Here is a 19391-nt window from a genome sequence, read left to right as displayed (position 1 = left end):
ACTTCATTCCTACCAATAAAACTCCATAATACTAACAGTTCCATCGCCGGTAAAAAAGGACGATTGTCAATGCCACCCTCCCACCGAATCCACCCTTACCTTTGACTGCACTTGAGCTCATAACTCCTCCTCGTGTGATCATTCATTTGAATCTTCTATCTAAAAATGTTTAATAAATTTATTCATTAAATATTGAAATCGATCAAGATGGTCATGAACCAAGGACCTCTACTTGAAGTAGATCTCCCGCCAAAATCTTATGGCTTCTCATTTAATTTCAGTTTGGACTAAAATGCACTGAAAGTCCAAAGCACCTCCCTTAAAAGTAAATTTGTTATCTTAATAGATTTTTAATGTCAATTCTATGGATACCAAGAAAGTTAAATATAGATATACACATGTTAAACGTACGCTAAAATAAATGTTAGACGTCAATTTTTAAAAATCGATCGCACTGTCTGCGTTACACATCTCCTATAACTTTTGCCCACGCGTTGAGCTCGCACTTTGGTATAGTTTTGGGTCTCCTGAGAAGGCGTAACCGTCTCCAGCCGACATCGTTCTTGCGTGGCTTGGCCGGTGTCCACGTGGACCACGTGCGGCCATCCCGTTCCCACTCTTTATACGGCCGTGTGCATAATAATCCTTGTGCCGCAGCCGGAAAGCGTCTGCCAGCCCCCGACGACGAAGAGAAACTTGGAAGCGTGGATTCTAATTGTCGACAGGCTCCGATCTAAGCGACCCTGACAATTGCTCGCTCGCTCGCTCGCGCTATTCTCCTCCCTTGTTTGGTCCCGTCGATTGATTCCCTGGAATTGCTTCTAGGTTTTTGTTCCCGGAGAAGCGGCAGGGGGGGATCATGTTGCGGCGATTCGTGGATCATCTACTCGCTGTCACCAAGGAGTTCGTTCCGTTCCCGTCTTTTTTTCATTGATGTGTGTTTTTTTTTTTTTTGCTTTTTGAATTCGTGTTGAAATAGTGTTCCCGTGATCGGGCTTATGCTGGTTTGAATGTCTCTTGGAATTTGATATGCTTGATTTATTTTAGTTGAATTACATTTCCCCCCTAAAATGCATTTTAGATGAGTAGGTGCCCTCTGTGATGAAAGATGCTGCCTTTCTTGCTAGAAGGGGAAAAAAGGGAGAAGGGTTTGCGTTACTTCCTTTTGCCTCCATACCAATCTTACGATTTGACTACTGTGAATATTTTCTTAGAGATGCAATATGGAGGGTATCAATCAAAATTTGATCTTAATGGGCGTTTAGAGAAATAAAAGAAACGAAGATACATAAGCCAATTCATTAGGTGGAGTTGTGAGAAATGGATAATAATTTTGAAAGGGGGTTGGGATGCTAGAAATCAAGCTAGGGTGATAAGGCTAATTGGTCAGTTGGCTTTGCTTCTGTTCTAAACCTTGTCTTGAGGGCTAAGATTGTATGCCTATATTAATATATTATCATTTGGTGTTATTGTGTGTTCAGAGAAAGAAAAGCAATGCAAATTCCATGGGTGGAGTTATAAGAAATGGGGATTATGAAAGAGGGTTGGAAGTGGGATACTAGAAATCCGGCTATGGTGACAAGGCTAATTGATCAGTTAACTTTGCTTCTGTTCCTAAGTTTGTCTTCAGGGCTTCTATTGTATGCCTAGTAGCAGTCAACTTTTTGAGTTTACCCCTTACGTTGATTCCAGGAGACTATTCTACTTTATTCGAAGGAATCTGAATTAGCAGACATACATGGGATTTAAACTGCAGGAATATCTTCTCATATGTGGAAATTTATTAGAATGGAACTCAGATTAAACTCAATCCTAACCGTGGCTTTTTTTTTCTGACAACTACAACTGCTAATACACTTCATCCACATCTTTTGATATAGGGATACACATAGAAAAGTATTAAACATGAACTTCTTAATCCATTTTATTAATTTCTCTTTTATGTCATGTTTCTTTTAACAGTTAATCAAAGATTAGTTTAGTTTGAGTTCTTTTTCATTTCTGTATTTGAGTGTGAGGATAGAAACATTGTATATTTGGATGTGGTTGGACTTTCGTGGTTTATATGCAATGTTACAACTTTGGAAGTTGGTATGGAAACCTGTCTAGCTATCATCTTTTGTAAAGAACAAATATGCTTTTGCATTATGTTTTCTGTCAATGAAAGAAAGTGCTCCTAGCATTGTGATCTATGGTTAAAAATCTTCTTGAATAATGCCCATATTTCTGTATTTGTATAGATAAGTTTGCAAAGACTCTAGTCTGTAACTGAAAGCAAATTTCATGCTACTACCTTAAAAGACAAACTTTTTAGGAGTGTATGTATATACTATTGGAAAGTGTTGAAAATAAAATCAATCAGTCAAAATATTGGCATGATCTTAGGAATATTTAGGCTTAGCTTTTAGGAAAGTTAATTAATTCTAATTAGCTATTTCCTTTTTTAGTTCCTTTGTATATCTGTAAATACAGGGCATGTAAACTAATTTGAAATAGGATAAAAAGATACAACAATCTTTCTGGTATCAGAGCTACTTCTTGTCTTCTTTTTTTTTAAAACCCTAGCAACCAATTTCTTTTCTTTCTTTCACCATGTCTGAAGTTCTCGATTCCTCTCTTATTGTGACCTCTAAAACCACTGAAACCGAGAATTCCCATGTTGAGTCTCATCATATTCAAATCACCACAATCCGACTTAATGAAGGTAATTTTTTGAGGTGGTCTCAATCAGTTAGGATGTGCATCCGAGGGAGGGGAAAGATCGGATATCTCACTAGTGGAACCAAAGCACCTGCAAAAACAGGTCCAACCTTTGCAACGTGGGATCCAGAGAATTCTATGGTAATGGGCCTAATGGCTTGGTTGGTCAATTCTATGGAGGAAGACATTAGTCTCAACTACATGTGTTACCCCACTGCTAGAGAGCTTTGGGATAATATTTGTCAAATGTATTATGATCTTGGCAACCTGTCACAAGTTTATGAGTTGCAGTTGCGTCTTGGAGAGATTTGGCAAGGGGGAGGTAGTGTGACAAGATATTTCAATATCGCGAAAGGCCTATGGCAAGACTTGGATCTATTTATTGATGATTATGAATGGAAAAGTATTGAAGATTACATTCATCATCGAAAGATGGTGGAGAATAATAGGATTTATAAATTTTTGGTACGATTGAATGTTGAATTTGATGAAGTAAGGGGTAGAATAATTGGCAGATGATACGAACCCCGCCAATAAATGTGATGGAACCCGAAACAAAGGTGGATAGAACCCCAAGAACTAAACGACAAGAGTGTGAGCCTTGACCCGTAACCAAGAATTGGCACGAACCAAGCCTACGAAGGAAAGAAACGCCACACCTAGGGGTGATAAGTTTCGATGGGTTGAACGCCACTAGAGTAAACTCGATAAGTTCAGCAAGTTCTTTCAAGAACTAAGAGAGCACACAATCTCACAAAAAAAACTAAGTTACTTCGTACTAAAATGTCCCTCCCTTATATAATGGGAGTGAAGAAGGAAAAATACAAGATAAGTACATGCACAATTAGAGTCCCAATGTTGCATGCCTCATGCAAGCTATCTAGAAACCCAAAACAAAATAAATGCATGCACAATTAGAGTCCCAAGTTGCATGCTTCATTAAACAATCTAAAATACTTAAGTCTTCATGCATGAACGAATTCTCATGCTTTGCATGCTTATTAGCGTTCTTCCGTTAAGCGCGGCCAGTCATGGATGGTTATGCCCGATTACGTGGATTAGGCCACGACTAGCAGTTGCGGTTATCTTGGTTTCTCCTTGCTCATAGTCCTCCCAATGTTTTTTGATTAGCCCATTTAGTGCTTCCTTGAAACGCTTTGCCCGTAGTCTTGTAATTGGGCCTTCCGGAAGTGATAACTGATCTCTCCTATCTTCAGCCCTTGGGCATACATCATTCTCCCCTTCTTGAAAAGGATTTGTCCTCAAATCATCACCTGCATCAAACGGGGATAAGTCAGCAACATTAAAAGTAGAATGTACGCCATACTCACCTGGTAGTTCAAGTTTGTAGGCATTATCATTGATGCGCTCTAATACTTGAAATGAGTCATCCCCTCGAGGTAGAAGTTTAGAACGACGTTTGTCCGGAAATCGCTCCTTTCGGAGGTGCAACCAAACCCATTCTCCTGGTTCAAACACAATTTTCTTGCGCCCCTTGTTAGCTTGTTGCATGTATTGTTGAGTTCTTTTCTCAATATTCAGTCGTGCTTGTTCATGAATCTTCTTTATGAATTCGGCCTTCTGCTTACCATCTAAGTTTATATGCTCACTTACAGCTAAAGGAATCAAATCTAATGGTGACAAGGGATTGAAACCATAAACAATTTCAAATGGAGAAAATTTAGTCGCAGAATGTATGCTCCTATTGTAAGCAAATTCAACATGAGGTAGACAATCTTCCCATATTCTCAAATTCTTGTTAATGACCGCACGAAGTAAAAAGGACAAGGTTCGATTGACCACTTCAGTTTGCCCATAAGTTTGGGGGTGACAAGTAGTAGAGAACAACAATTTAGTTCCTAATTTCCCCCACAAAGTCTTCCAAAAATAACTCAAAAATTTTGCATCTCTATCAGAGACAATGGTCCTAGGCATGCCATGCAACCTAATAACCTCTTTAAAGAACAATTCAGTTATATGCGATGCATCATCGGTTTTATGACATGGAATGAAATGCGGCATTTTAGAGAATCTGTCTACCACAACAAAAATTGAATCTCTCCCTCTTTTGGTCCGGGGTAATCCCAAAACAAAGTCCATTGAAATATCAGTCCAAGGTTCACTAGGTATAGGCAAAGGAGTATACAAGCCATGGGGTTTCAATTTAGATTTAGCTTGTTTGCAAGTGATACACTTTTCACAAATTCTTTCCACGTCGCGTTTCATATGAGGCCAAAAGAAATGATCCTGTAAAACCCCTAAAGTCTTAGTAACGCCAAAATGACCCATCAATCCACCACCATGGGCTTCCCTAGTGAATAATTCACGTAACGAATACATAGGCACACACAATCTATTTTCACGAAATAAAAACCCATCATGCTTATAGAACTTACCAAATGCAACTTTATCGCATGCTTTGAACACCTCAGAAAAATCAGTATCGTTAGTATATAAATCCTTGATATATTCAAATCCAAGTAACTTCGTATCTAAAGTGGACAGTAAAGCATACCTTCGAGATAGTGCATCAGCAACTACGTTCTCCTTTCCTTGCTTGTATTTGATCACATAAGGAAATGTCTCAATGAATTCTACCCATTTAGCATGGCGTCGGTTCAACTTATGTTGACTCTTCAAATGCTTTAGAGATTGATGACTTGTGTGAATCACGAATTCTTTTGGCCATAGGTAATGTTGCCATGTCTCCAATGCTCTCACCAACGCATAAATTTCCTTGTCATATGTGGGATAGTTGAGAGTGGCTCCACTCAACTTCTCACTGAAATAAGCAATGAGTCTCATTTCCTGCATAAGCACAACACCTATACCAACACCAGAAGCATCACATTCGATTTCAAAGGTTTTAGAAAAATCTGGTAGGATTAGTAAAGGAGCAGAACTTAGCTTTTCTTTCAAAGTGTTGAAGGCCCTCTCTTGCTCCTCTCCCCACTTGAATGACTCATTTTTCTTGATGACTTTAGTAAGAGGAGCTGCAATATTGCTAAAATCACGAACAAACCGTCGATAGAAGCTAGCCAAACCATGGAAACTCCTCACTTGGCTAATTGTTGTCGGTGTTGGCAACTCTTGGATTGCTTTCACCTTTTCCTCATCCATCTCAATGCCTTTAGTACTAACAACAAAACCAAGAAACACGACTTCTCTGTACAAAAGGTGCATTTATCGAGGTTAGCAAAAAACTTTTCTTCTTTTAGCACACTCAAACCTAACCTTAAATGTGTAACATGCTCTTCTAAGCTTTTGTTAAAAATCAAAATATCATCAAAATACACAACTACAAATTTCCCTAAGAAAGCACGCAAAACATGGTTCATCAAACGCATAAAAGTGCTAGGAGCATTAGTTAAGCCAAAAGGCATTACTAACCATTCATATAAGCCATGCTTAGTTTTAAAACCAGTTTTCCATTCATCACCTTCCTTCATCCTAATCTGATGATATCCACTCCTAAGATCAATTTTTGTGAACACATAAGAACCATGCCATTCATCAAGTATATCATCAATCCTAGGAATTGGATGGCGTTACTTTACCGTGATGTGGTTGATGGCTCGACAATCCACACACATCCTCCATGTTCCGTCCTTCTTGGGAACTAGTAACACAGGCACGGCGCAAGGACTCATGCTTTCTCAAACATACCCCTTTTCTAATAATTCATTAACTTGCCTCTGAAGTTCCTTTGCTTCCTCCGGATTGCTTCTATAGGCAGGTCGATTCGGAATGGAGGCACCAGCTATGAAGTCAATTTGGTGCTCAATTCCTCTAATGGGAGGTAAACCATGCAGAACCTCTTCAGGAAAGACCTCCTCGAATTTCTGTAAGAGAGAAACAATAACATTAGGCAAAAAATTGTTAAGGTCGTTAGTGCTCAAGAGTGCCTCCTTATACAAAAGGATAAGGGGCAGCTGATTTGAAAACAAAGCTCGCTTAATCTCATTTTTTTTGCATAAAAAATATTTTTCTTTCTCTCTCCTTTTTTTTCCTTGCCCACTCCTTTTGTCTCTTTCCTCTCATCTTCTTTCCTCTAATTTTTCTTTCCCTCTACTTCTTTTTTCTCAATTTTTTTTCTCTCAATTTTTTTTTCTTTCTTCTTTTCATTTGCTTTTTGTAGTCTCAATTGGTCCTCTATAACTTGTCTTGGAGTCAACGGTACAAGAATAATAGGTTGTCCTTTCAAAGTAAAACTATACTTATTTGTGAGGCCATCATGTGTTACCTTTCGATCGAATTGCCAAGGTTTTCCCAACAATAGATGGCATGCATGCATGGGAACCACGTCACACAACAACTCATCTTCATATTTGCCAATGGAGATTGCTACCAAGACTTGTTTTGTTACTTTGATTTCTCCGCAATCGTTTAGCCACTGGAGTCGATAAGGTTGCGGATGTTTCCGAGTTGGTAGTGACAATTTCTCCACCAAATCAGTACTTGCCACATTGGTGCAACTCCCTCCATCAATAATAACACTACAAACCTTGTTATTGACAAAGCAATGGGTATGAAACAAGTTTTCCCTTTGATTACCTTCTTCCTCCTTAGCTTGTAAATTGAGAACTCGTCGGGCCACCAATAAGTCTCCGATAACAGCATGTTGTTCATCATCACCTCTTTTTGTGGCACTTCTTCAACTATTTCATCCTCATCTTCCGACTCAAGTTCACCTTGGGCGTTTATTACCATCACCCTTTTGTTCACACATTGACTAGCTATATGACCATGCCCTTGACATTTAAAATACTTGATATCACGAGTTTTGGAGGAAATGGGCTCGCGATTACCTTGAGTAGTAGATGATGTAGGTTTGGGCTTCTTGAAGGGTTCAAACTTTGGCTTATTTTGAGGTTGTTCCTCCTTTCTTGGAGTTGTCTGCCATGTGCCATGAGTAGTCATTGGTTGTCCCCTCCTAGCCAATCCTCTCCTCTTGAGTTGTTCTTCCACTTTTTGTGCTTGGTGGACCATGTCTGGCAGCTCAACATAATGCTGCAATTCAACAATATCAGCAATTTCGGGGTTTAAACCATGTAAAAACCTGGCCATGGTGGTTTCCCGATCTCCATCGATATTAGCTCGGATCATGGACAACTCCATCTCCTTGAAATATTCATCCACACTTTTGGAGCCTTGAGATAACCTTTGAAGCCGTTGATATAAGCTTCTATAATAATGGCTGGGTACAAACCTCCTTCTCATGAGCACTCTCATCTCCTCCCAAGTGGACACAGGTTGCTCTCTATTCCTTCTCCGAGTCATCACCACTTGATCCCACCAAACAATAGCATAATCAGTGAATTCAATGGTAGCTAACTTCACCTTTTTAAACTCTGAGAATTCATGACAGTTAAACACCATTTCCATCTTAGCTTCCCATTCCAAGTAAGCTTCTGGGTTATTTCTTCCTTGGAAGGTTGAAAATTTCATCTTAATCCCTCCTAAATCATTATTTCTTCTAGTTCCGTTTCTATCTCCTCGATGTCCAATCCTGCCCCGATTGTAGTTTTGCTCATCAAAGTCTTCCACAATAACCTCTTCATCTTCTTCGACATCAATCCCTTGGGCATGTCTTCGTTGTGGTCTAGTAATACGGTCTTGTTGATGTCTTCTTGGTGTCCCATCCTCCACCCGATCCAACCTCTCATGGATAGATTCTAATTCCGCCCTCATCATTCGCTGCATCTCCCCCATCAATGCTTGTAATTGCAGGTTCGGAAGTGGCCTAGCCCCCTCATTTGCTCCATCCTCCTGGTTGTTGGACATGGCTGCAAAATGAAAGAAAACCTCACAAGCACTCAACTCACGTTTGGGTGGTAGCTCTCAATTGATGATATCTCTCAGTTCTTGATCAAACTCTAGAACAAATCAGAATATCACGTAGCAATTCAAAAAATACCACCGAAACTTATGATGGCAGAATTTTAAGAGAAAATGAAAGAGTAGAAGTTTGAGAATAAGGAAAACAAGATAAGAATTGTTGAAGACAATTTACTTCGATTCACACAAGCAGTTTTTTTTTCCACGATTTTTTTTTTGCTTTTGGCTGAACAACAAGTAAAGATAGATTTGCACTTGCCTTTGAACCGAAGCTCTGATACCAGATGATACGAACCTCACCAATAAATGTGATGGAACCCGAAACAAAGGTGGATAGAACCCCAAGAACTAAACGACAAGAGTGTGAGCCTTGACCCGTAACCAAGAATTGGCACGAACCAAGCCTACGAAGGAAAGAAACGCCACACCTAGGGGTGATAAGTTTCGATGGGTTGAACGCCACGAGAGTAGACTCGATAAGTTCAGCAAGTTCTTTCAAGAACTAAGAGAGCACACAATCTCACAAAAAAAAACTAAGTTGCTTCATATTAAGATGCCCCTCCCTTATATAATGGGAGTGAATAAGGAAAAATACAAGATAAGTACATGCACAATTAGAGTCCCAATGTTGCATGCCTCATGCAAGCTATCTAGAAACCGAAAACAAAATAAATGCATGCACAATTAGAGTCCCAAGTTGCATGCTTCATTAAACAATCTAAAATACTTAAGTCTTCATGCATGAACGAATTCTCATGCTTTGCATGCTTATTAGCGTTCTTCCGTTAAGCGCGGCCAGTCATGGATGGTTATGCCCGATTACGTGGATTAGGCCACGACTAGCAGTTGCGATTATCTTGGTTTCTCCTTGCTCATAGTCCTCCCAATGTTTTTTGATTAGCCCATTTAGTGTTTCCTTGAAATGCTTTGCCCGTAGTCTTGTAATTGGGTCTTCCGGAAGTGATAACTGATATCTCCTATCTTCAGCCCTTGGGCATACATCAGCAGACAACCCCTTCCATCCATTAGAGAGGTATTTTTTTGAAGTACGACGCAAGGAAAGTCATCGGAATGTTATACGGGGCAAAAAGGGGACTGGTGAATCCCTTGAAAGCTCAACTTTAACCATTACTGATGCTAACGTTGCTCAGTCAAACGGTAATCATTGGAAAACTGCAGGAAAACCTCAAGTTTGGTGTGATTACTGTAATAAACCACGCCATACTTGAGATACTTGTTGGAAACTTCATGGGAAACCAGCAAATTTAATGCTCTGTTTATCTGAAGGAGTGGACGATGGATGAATGAAATAAACCTTAGGGCATGAGAAGAGAATGGAAAAGGAAAGAAATCTCTTCCTCTGCATGCTCATTTATTTTGATTGAGGAAGGTATATGTAATGTAATTTTTATAACTGAAAAAGGGTACATATGTCATTTTTTGGATATATGGTGTAATTTTGTGAGTTAAAAAGGGTACATGCGTCATTTTTTTTATATATGGTGTAATTTTGTGAATGAAAAGGGGTACATGCGTCATTTTTTCCATCCGTTGTTTTCTGCCTGATTTTGAGATGATATATTTTAGCTCTAAAACCATCCGTTGGATTGTGTTTCTCTTCCCTATTAAAATTTTAATGCAGTAAACGACGGAAACTTTTTCACTGTGAAAATATTTCCTTAGTTTTGCTTTCCGCTCTCCCAAGTAAACATAGCATAAAGGGCAGCAAACCTGGTGACAAAAATAACTTTGGGACTCTTTTAGCAAATGAAGCCGAGGTCAGTTTCTTCACCAAAGAGTAGGTGGATCAACTCTTGAAGCTGCTTAAATCTAATCCAACATCTGGTATTCCTAGTGGTTCTCTTACACAATTAGGTAATACTTCCAAAACTCTATCCAGCACCTTCAAGTCCACACCTTGGATCATTAACTCGGGTGCATCAGATCATATGACATATTTGTCACATTTATTTGAATCTTATATTCCTTGCTCTGACCATAGAAAAGTTAGAATTGCATATGAGAGTTTTTCACCTATTGCAAGGCAGGTTCAGTCCAAATTTCATGAAAAATTGAATTGAATTCTATCCTTCATGTTCCTAAACTTTCTTGCAATCTTTTATCTGTTAGTAAGTTATCGAAAACTTCTAATTGTTGTGAATTTCAGGACCAGGATTTTGGGATGATGATTTGCGGTGCTAGGATGTTAGGAGGCCTCTACTATTTCCATGACAACTCTTCTTGCAATAAACAAGCTCATGGCTTAAGTGGTAGTTCTAATTCTACCTCTGTTTGTGAAAAATTACACTTTGGCATCATAGACTAAGAAGTTGGATTGCAATTCCTTTAATTGTGATGCTTATCATTTATCAAAAAGTTATCGAGTTTCATATGAGTCAAGGCCTTAATGTGCATCAAGACCGTTTTATTTGATTCACGGTGATGTTTGGGGTCCCTAAAAAATTACTACTTCAACTGGAAAAAAATGGTTTCACTTTTATTGGCGATCATATTTGACTTTATTGAATTTATTTGATGAGCGAAAAATCTGAAGTTGAAAAATTATTCAAAGATTTCCACACTATGGTTGAAACTTAGTGTCAAACCAAAATAAGCATTCTTCGAACTAATAATGGTATTGAATACTTTAACACTTTAACGAATGCTTGGGGGCATTTTAAAGGGGAAAGAAGCATTGAACACCAATCCACTTGTTGTGTTACTCCTCAACAAAATCGACTACTTGAAAGAAAAAACTGACATTTACTTGAAGTTGCCCGAGCAATAATGTTTTCTATTTATGTTCCAAAGTATTTATGGGGGGATGCAGTCCTAATAGCAAGTTATCTGATTAATAGGATGTCAACATGTATCTTAAATTATATAATACCTTTGTAGAGTCTGAAAAAGATTTTTCCTGAAAATAGAATCATTTCTGATTTGCCATTAAAGGTATTTAGTTGAACTGTTTTTGTCCATATACCAAATCACTTGCGTTTAAAGCTTGCTCATATAGTTGAAAAGTGCATTTTTCTTGGCTATGCTCCTAATAAAAAAGGATGCAAATGTTTTAATCCAGATAAAGGAGGAGGGTTGCGTTAGGTTGCCAGCTAGCGTCAAACTATGACAAATATTCAATGAATGAATCCATTAAACTATTGTGCTAATGCTAGGTTGTTCCCCGGAAGGAACGCGTTGCAGGGTTCGACTGTACATCTCCAGAACTCGGGTGTAGTGATAAATATGCAAGAGTTCGCGTTACAGGGTCCGACTGTAACGTCTCAGCAAGGACCGCTACATCTCCATGAGAACTTGGGTGTAGTGTTAAATAGGCAAGAGTTCTCACACCATAGGTTGGATAAGAACAAATATGATAGGAAAACTAATAATCTAAGATTTGGAACATGGAACATAGGAACTCTCAATGGAGGTAGTAGATATGGTGATTAGGAGAAAAATTAGTATTTTGTGTGTACAAGAGACAAAATGGACATGCGAGAAGGCAAAGACGATAGAGAACTCGGGTTTTAAGTTATGGTACACTAGAAAGAGTAAAACAAGAAATGAAGTGGGTATTATTGTAGATAGTTTGTTAAAGGATGAAGTTGTAGAAGTAGTTAGAAAAGGGGATAGAATTATAACCCTTAAGATAATAGTGACGAAAGAAACTATGAACATAATTAGCGTATATGCACCACAAGTAGGATTAGATGAAGCTACCAAATCAAGGTTTGGGAGGACTTAGATGAAATATTACAAAATATTCCACCAAATGAAATGATTTTAATAGGAGGTGATCTAAATGGGCATGTCGGAGTGAAAAATGAGGAATATGAGAAAGTACATGGGAGATATGGGTTTAGAACGAGGAATGAGGAAGGGAAAACTATATTAGATTTTGCGATAGCATATGACCTTATATTAGCTAATACGTTTTTTAATAAAAGAGAAGAACACTTAGTCACATTCAAAAGTGGGAATAATAAATCGCAAATTGACTTTCTTATGATTATGAAGAAGAATAGAAAGATTTGTAAAGATTGCAAAGTCATCCCTGGAGAAAGCTTAACTAGCTAACATAGGGTAGTAGTGTTGGATATACGCCTCAAACATAGTATCAATAGAAAGAAAATATATACAATTCCTAGAATTAAGTGGTGAAAGTTAAAGGATGGAAGTTAAGGAGAAGGTAGAAGTACAAGCGTTAGGTGAAATATATGATGACTCTACTACAATATGGGATAAGATGATATTAAAGGTAAAAATAGTAGCTAAGAGTGTACTCGATAAGTCAAAGGGACATGCACTAAAGAATCTTGGTGGTGGAATGAGAAAGTACAAGAGAAAGTGAAGGAAAAACGAATAGCTTATAAGGAATTATATATTTGTAAAAATGAGGAAAACTTAAAAAAATATACAATAGCCAAGAAAGAAGCTAAGAAAGTAGCGAGTGAAATAAAAAATGAAACTTTTAAACGGTTATATCAAAAAATGGATACAAAAGAAGGGGAAAGAGACATTTATAGAATTAGCTAAAGTGAGAGAAAGGAAAATAAGAGATCTTAGCCAAATAAAATGTATTAAAGATGAATATAATAGGGTATTAGTAAACGATGGAGAAATAAAAGAGCGGTGGAAGAGATATTTTCATCAACTTTTTAACAAAAGTTTAGGTGACCAACATAACTTAGGTAATTTAATTAGGTCAAATGAGCATAGAAATTTTATTTTTTATCGTAGAATTCAAACTTCCGAAATAAAACAAACTTTAAATGAGATGCACAATGGAAAAGTCGTTGGACCAGATGATATTCCGATAGAGGTATGGAAATGCTTAGGGAAACAAGGTATTGAATGACTTACAAAATTATTTAACATGATATTGAAAACGAAAAAAATGTCTGATCAATGGAGAATAAGTACTCTAGTTCCCTTATATAAGAACAAGGGAGACGTACAAAATTGTGCAAACTATAGGGGTATTAAACTAATGAGTCATACTATGAAACTTTGGGAAAAAGTAATAGAAAAAAGATTAAGGAAGGAGACTACAGTGACAGAAAATCAATTTGGGTTCATACCTGGAAGGTCGACAATAGAAGCTATACATCTTCTTAGACAATTAATTGAAAAATATCGTGAGCAAAAACAAGATCTACACATGGTATTCATTGACTTAGAAAAAGTTTATGATAGAGTCCCAAGAGAAATTATATGGAGAATTTTAGAAAAGAGAGGTATTAGCGTAACATATATTGAACTAATTAAGGATATGTATGACGATGTAACGACTTCAGGCGGAGTAACTGAAGCATTTCCAATAAAGATAGGGTTACATCAAGGATCAGCTCTAAGTCCCTATTTTTTTACACTAATTATGGACGAACTCACTGCGCACATTCAAGACAGTACCGTGGTGTATGTTGTTTGCAGATGCTATTATTTTGGTAGATGAGACACGTGAAGGAGTAAATGCTAAACTAGAATTTTGGAGGGAAACACTAGAAGGGAAAGGTTTTAAGCTTAGTAGATTAAAGACAGAATATATGGAATTTAAGTTTAGCAATATTAGAAGTAATGAAACAATTGTTAAGATAGGAGAGGATGAATTGTTCGGAACCGAGAGATTTAAATATTTAGGATCATTTTTACAAAATGATAGAGGGATTGAGAGAGATGTCTTACATAGAATACAAGCAGGATGAGTGAAATGGAGGGGAACGTCGAGTGTTTTATATGACCATAAAGTACCTCTTAAACTTTAAGGTAAGTTTTATAAAACCGCAGTTAAACCTTCTATGTTATATGGAGCTGAATGTTGGCTATGACTCGAGCACATGAGCAGAAGATGAGAGTTGCAGAGATGAGGATGTTAAGGTGGATGTTTGGACATACGAAGATGGACAAAATAAGAAATGAGAACATTAGAGAGAAAGTCGGGGTTGCATCTATTGAGGAAAAATTCCAAGAGACACGTTTAAGATGGTACGGACATGTATTTAGACGACCAATAAATGCTCCAGTTAGGCGATGTGAAACTATGATAAACATGCATATCAAACGAAGAAGAGGAAGACCAAAAAAGGCTTGGTTAGCAACAATAAAATAAGATAAAATTTATTTAAATATAGATGATGATATAATAGGAGATAGAGCTCAATGACGTAAAAGGATTCATGCAGCCGACCCCACCTAGTGGGAAAAGGCTTGGTTGTTGTTGTTGTTGTTGTATGAAGTAAACCAAGAAACATGAGTTTTAACTAATAAAAATAAAGAAAACCCTAGTTTATTGGTGCCAAGTGTAGATGATTTATAGACAGGGGGAGAAATACTACGAAAGATTCCTAATCCTTTGCCTGAGTTTTGTGTTTTTAGCCGTAAACATTTTCGTCAAAAGGGTGAGGATCATACAACTATCCCTGTGCAAGTTCAATCATCACTTCCGAAGTCGAGTCAATTGGACACTCAAAACTCTATAGGTAATTCTCCTGTTCCAGCAACCATGCTTCACAATAATATACCTATTTCCATTAAGAAAGGTGTTCAAACATGTACTAATTATCCTATTGCCAAATATTTGTCGTATCATAAGCGCTCCAACAATTATAGGGCCTTTGTCTCAAATATTACTCACTTGTTTGTGCCAAGAAACATCCAGGAAGCTCCAGATCACTCGGATTGGAAGTTAGCAGTTCTAGGAGAGATAAATGCTCTTCGAAGAAATGACACTTGGGAGGTTGTTGACTTACTAGTTGGAAAGAAAATAGTGGGCTGCCAATGGGTGTTTACCATTAAGTACAAAGTTGATGGTAGTGTAGACAGGTACAAAGCTAGACTCGTAGCTAAAAGATTTACACAAACACATAGAATCGACTACTAGGAAACTTTTGCACCAGTTACAAAAATAAATTCAATCCTAGTTCTTATCTCTCAGTACATTTTGATTGGCCTTTACACCAATTAGATCTGAAGAATGTCTCCCTAAATGGAGACGTAGAAGAGGAAGTGTTCATGGAGTTGCCACCAGGATTCAAGAAAAAACATGGAAGAAATAAAGTATGTTGCTTAAAGAAATCTCTTTATGGACTTAAGCAGTCACCAAGAGCTTGGTTTGAGCAATTTAAGAAAGCTATTAAAAGTCAGGGGTATTGCCAAAGTGAAGTGGATCACACCTTGTTTTTCAGACGCTCTAAAGGAGGGAAGATTACCATTTTAATCGTCTACGTGGATAACATAATATTAACCAGAGATGATCATGTTAAACTTAAAAGATTGAAAGAAGTGATTGCTAATGAATTCGAGATCAAGGAACGGGGAGTATTGAATACTTCCTTGGTATGGAGTTTGCACGATCCAAAGAGGGTATATTTGTTACACAAAGAAAATATGTTCTAGACCTTCTCAAGGAAGTCAAACCTGAAGTAGTTTGTAGAAGAGGTCAGTACCAACCGTTAGTTGGGAGGCTTGTCTACCTTTTCGCATACTTGCCCTAATATAGCTATTTATGCACTCTCTAGGTCCAACACACTTCGATGCAGCTTTTAGAATTTTAATGTATTTGAAGGGAACTCCAAGAAAAGTTCTATTGTTTAAGAAAATATGGACATCTTCGAGTCGAAGCTTGCACCGATCCAGATTGGGCCGGAAGTGCCACTGATAGAAGATCAACTTTCGGCTATTGTATATTTGTTGGGGGTAATTTGGGTTACATGGCATAGCAAGAAGCAACCTGTGGTGGCTAGAAGTAATGTCGAGGTCGAGTTTCAAGCTCTTGCTCTTGGTGGCTGTGAGACAATATGGATCAAGAGATTATTGGAAGAATTGGGAGTCTCATATTAATTGCTATGAAAGTATACTGTGACAATAAAGCAACCATCTCCATTGCACACAATCCAGTTCTTCATGACAAAATGAAGTAGGTTGAGATTGATAAGCACTTCATCAAGGAAAAACTGGATAATGGTTTGATTTGTATGCCCTACATTCCAACTATTGAACAAGTTGTAGATATACTCACTAAAGGATTGTCATCGAAACAATTCGAGTATTTGATTGGCAAGCTGACTATGAAAGATATCTTCAAACCAGCTTGAGGGGGAGTGTTGGAAAGTGTTGAAAATAAAATCAATCAACCAAGATATTGACATCATCTTAGGAATATTCAAAGCGTACAAACCTATAGCTTTTAGGAAAGTTAATTAATTGTAATTAGCTATTTCCTTTTTTAGTTCCTTTGTATATCTTTAAATACAAGGCATGTAAACTGATTTGAAATAGGATAAAAAGATACAACAATCTTTTTATACACACAGACAATTGGATTAGGAACTTATGAAGTATTGTTTGACACTCTGGCTTAACTAGTTATTATAATTACCCATAAATTTGATCCGTGGTTAAACTGTTTATTCCAAGATTTGGAAGGAATATTATTCTTACTCCTTAACCATGTCATTGATATTATTTGTTGTATATCAAAAAAGCAAATTCCTTGCTGTGGTTTTAATTTTAGGAAGCCCCATTTCGGCTCTCTCTTATGTAACCACCTAGGCGGACTTTGAAGGTGGTCTAGGGTGTTACATACACATATGTGGCTTACATGTGCAATTATAGTTTTTTTTTCTATTGGAATAAGTAGCTCATTCACTTTTTGTTCTTGGGATTTTACCTTAATTAAAAGATAGTTTCTTTCTTGTTCCCTCCAACATTGTCTTGCAGGTCAGTGAAGACATTCACTTATGAATCTCTGATCAATATTGCAAGACTAATAAATGGTGTTTCAGCACTACTATTGTCCTTACTGCCAGGGAAGACCAACATTCTAGAGGGGATCCATGATTGGGAGCTCAGACCCACTTTACGTGGACCTCGCCTTCCTAGATGGATGGAGAAGTATGTTTCACGGTGCTTCTTTTTAGATGATATACACTTAGGCTTTTTCCCCTTATTTTTCTTATTCTATAGTTAGTTATTAATTTTCATAAACCTTCTATACCTAATTTTATGATTCTGAAGTAAATTGACAATCCAACCTCATGAAAATCAACTACACGGTTGTTAAAATAGGTGCATCAGGGAAATGTTGGAATATAGTAATATATTTTAAGACCTAGGGAACTGAATGAGCTATCAACTACACGGTTGTAAAAATAGGTGCATTAGGGGAAATGTTAGAATATAGTAATATATTTTAAGACCTATGGAAGTGAATGAGCTAAAGCGTCTTGTTTCGATTAAATGGACAAGGCCATTTCACTTTGGTGATTATCTTATTTATCTTTTTCTTTTTTTGTTTATAGTCCTGTGCAAGGATCTCTGAGAATGATCATTGTGTCACTGGGCATATAATTCAGTAAAGAAAACTGGATAGAATACAATATGTTGTTTACTATTTGTGGAGAACCTATTGCTTACATTCTGTGAGACTGTTATGATTCTCTCCCCTTCAACTTTTTCTTTCTTCTCAGATTTGGGATGATAAGATTTGGAAGAAAAATAGTGTTTTTTGTAACACTCCAACTTTCTATCTTGCTTCACTTTCACTTCAAATATGCAAGATTAACTTATTCATCTCTCCTATTTTTTCTCCCTCCAATTTTCCTTCTTTTTAGGGGTAGAAGCTGAAACTTTTGTAACTTTTGAAGGTGATGAACATAAGATGAAAATAGAGTGGAACCTTAATTTGATCATTGACGAGTATGTAATAGAATCTTCTTCAAGTGCTCTGCTTTTTCTGCTAGCTAGAAGCTACCTACATTATAATTAAGAGTTATTTGTTATAGATCCTGATATAAAATTTTAAACATCCCATCGACAACTTATATTCCATGCACTCTTCTACCAAAGCAAAACTAGAGTTATTCTTCTTTTGGATCTAAAGTAATTGTTGAATACTCCTGAAGATTCCCTTGATTGTAGGGATTATAATTGACTTTGATTCCCTTGATTGTAGGGATTGAGATTGACTTTGATTCCCTTGATTGTAGGAATTGAGATTATTTTTTTTTTTCGCTCCTTATGTATATAAATAATTAAATTCTTACATATAAACATATTAATAGAAACATAGAGAGATTTTATCCCAACGCTTCTCGTTTCTCTTTTCTACATTCTCGTTTCTCTTTTCTACATGGTATCAGAGCCAAGTTAAGAGGCAAATCTTATTTTTTTTCTTTCTTCTTCCTTACGTTGCAACATCGTGCACGCCTCTTCGCACGCATATCGCAGCCCCTCTTCGACAATCGCCCGATGCTGCCGCCCTCCTCTCCTCTTCGCGAACTGACGCAGAGAGAGGGAGTGTTGCGCGAGAGAAGGGTGTGCGGAAGGAAAAAAGGAAACCAGAGAGAAACCAGAAACTTGATATTCAAACTAATACAGAGAAACACCTTAGGTAAGGCTCAAGTGGATGCTTGATGCCTTGCAAGAGGAGAGATCACATTCTTATATAGCAAACGCCGGGTGCACATAGGGCCCCATCGGCACGTTTGATATAGCTCAGAAGTAATCTCTGAAGGACTCCCTTATCTAAGGGAATCTTTAAAGCACTCCACTACTTTACATAAAGCTAAAAGCACTCTACTACTTTACATAAAGATGATTCCTTTCTAAGAGAATCTTTTAAAGCACTAAACTACTTTACATAAAGTTGATATTATCGGGTCACGAGAAAGTAACTTTATGGAGATCAGGGTCCATCATGCTTGCTGCTTTTATACTTTAAAGTTCCTCATTCGTGAGACGCAATCTTAGAGAAGATATGCTGACTGGGAAAGTTGATTATCACACTGTTCTACTGCAGGATACCAGTCATTCCACCCGTTGTCGTGTCCCCTACTTCTGTTGCATTCTTGTCG

At 37.4% G+C, this 19391-nt stretch overlaps 1 protein-coding gene across 4 annotated transcripts in view; it reads left to right on the top strand.

Moving 5' to 3' along the window:
* The first annotated feature begins 651 nt into the window (after nt 1–651).
* Nucleotides 652–19391, top strand: part of LOC121986121 (lipase member N-like) — a 43280-nt gene continuing 24540 nt past the window's right edge. For 2 of the 4 annotated variants that reach the window (XM_042539937.1, XM_042539935.1), the window contains exons 1-3: nt 652–903; nt 10706–10808; nt 17257–17430. In XM_042539937.1, the coding sequence (XP_042395871.1) occupies nt 17419–17430 (12 nt within the window). In that variant the 5' untranslated portion in view covers nt 652–903; nt 10706–10808; nt 17257–17418. The remainder of the gene's footprint in view (nt 904–10705; nt 10809–17256; nt 17431–19391) is intronic. The other 2 variants (XM_042539936.1, XM_042539934.1) reach the window with 2 other exon arrangements.

The sequence above is a fragment of the Zingiber officinale genome, chromosome 5B (assembly GCF_018446385.1).
Source record: "Zingiber officinale cultivar Zhangliang chromosome 5B, Zo_v1.1, whole genome shotgun sequence".
In the NCBI taxonomy this organism is placed as follows: Eukaryota; Viridiplantae; Streptophyta; class Magnoliopsida; order Zingiberales; family Zingiberaceae; genus Zingiber; species Zingiber officinale.
This window is presented reverse-complemented; position numbering and strand designations above follow the sequence as displayed.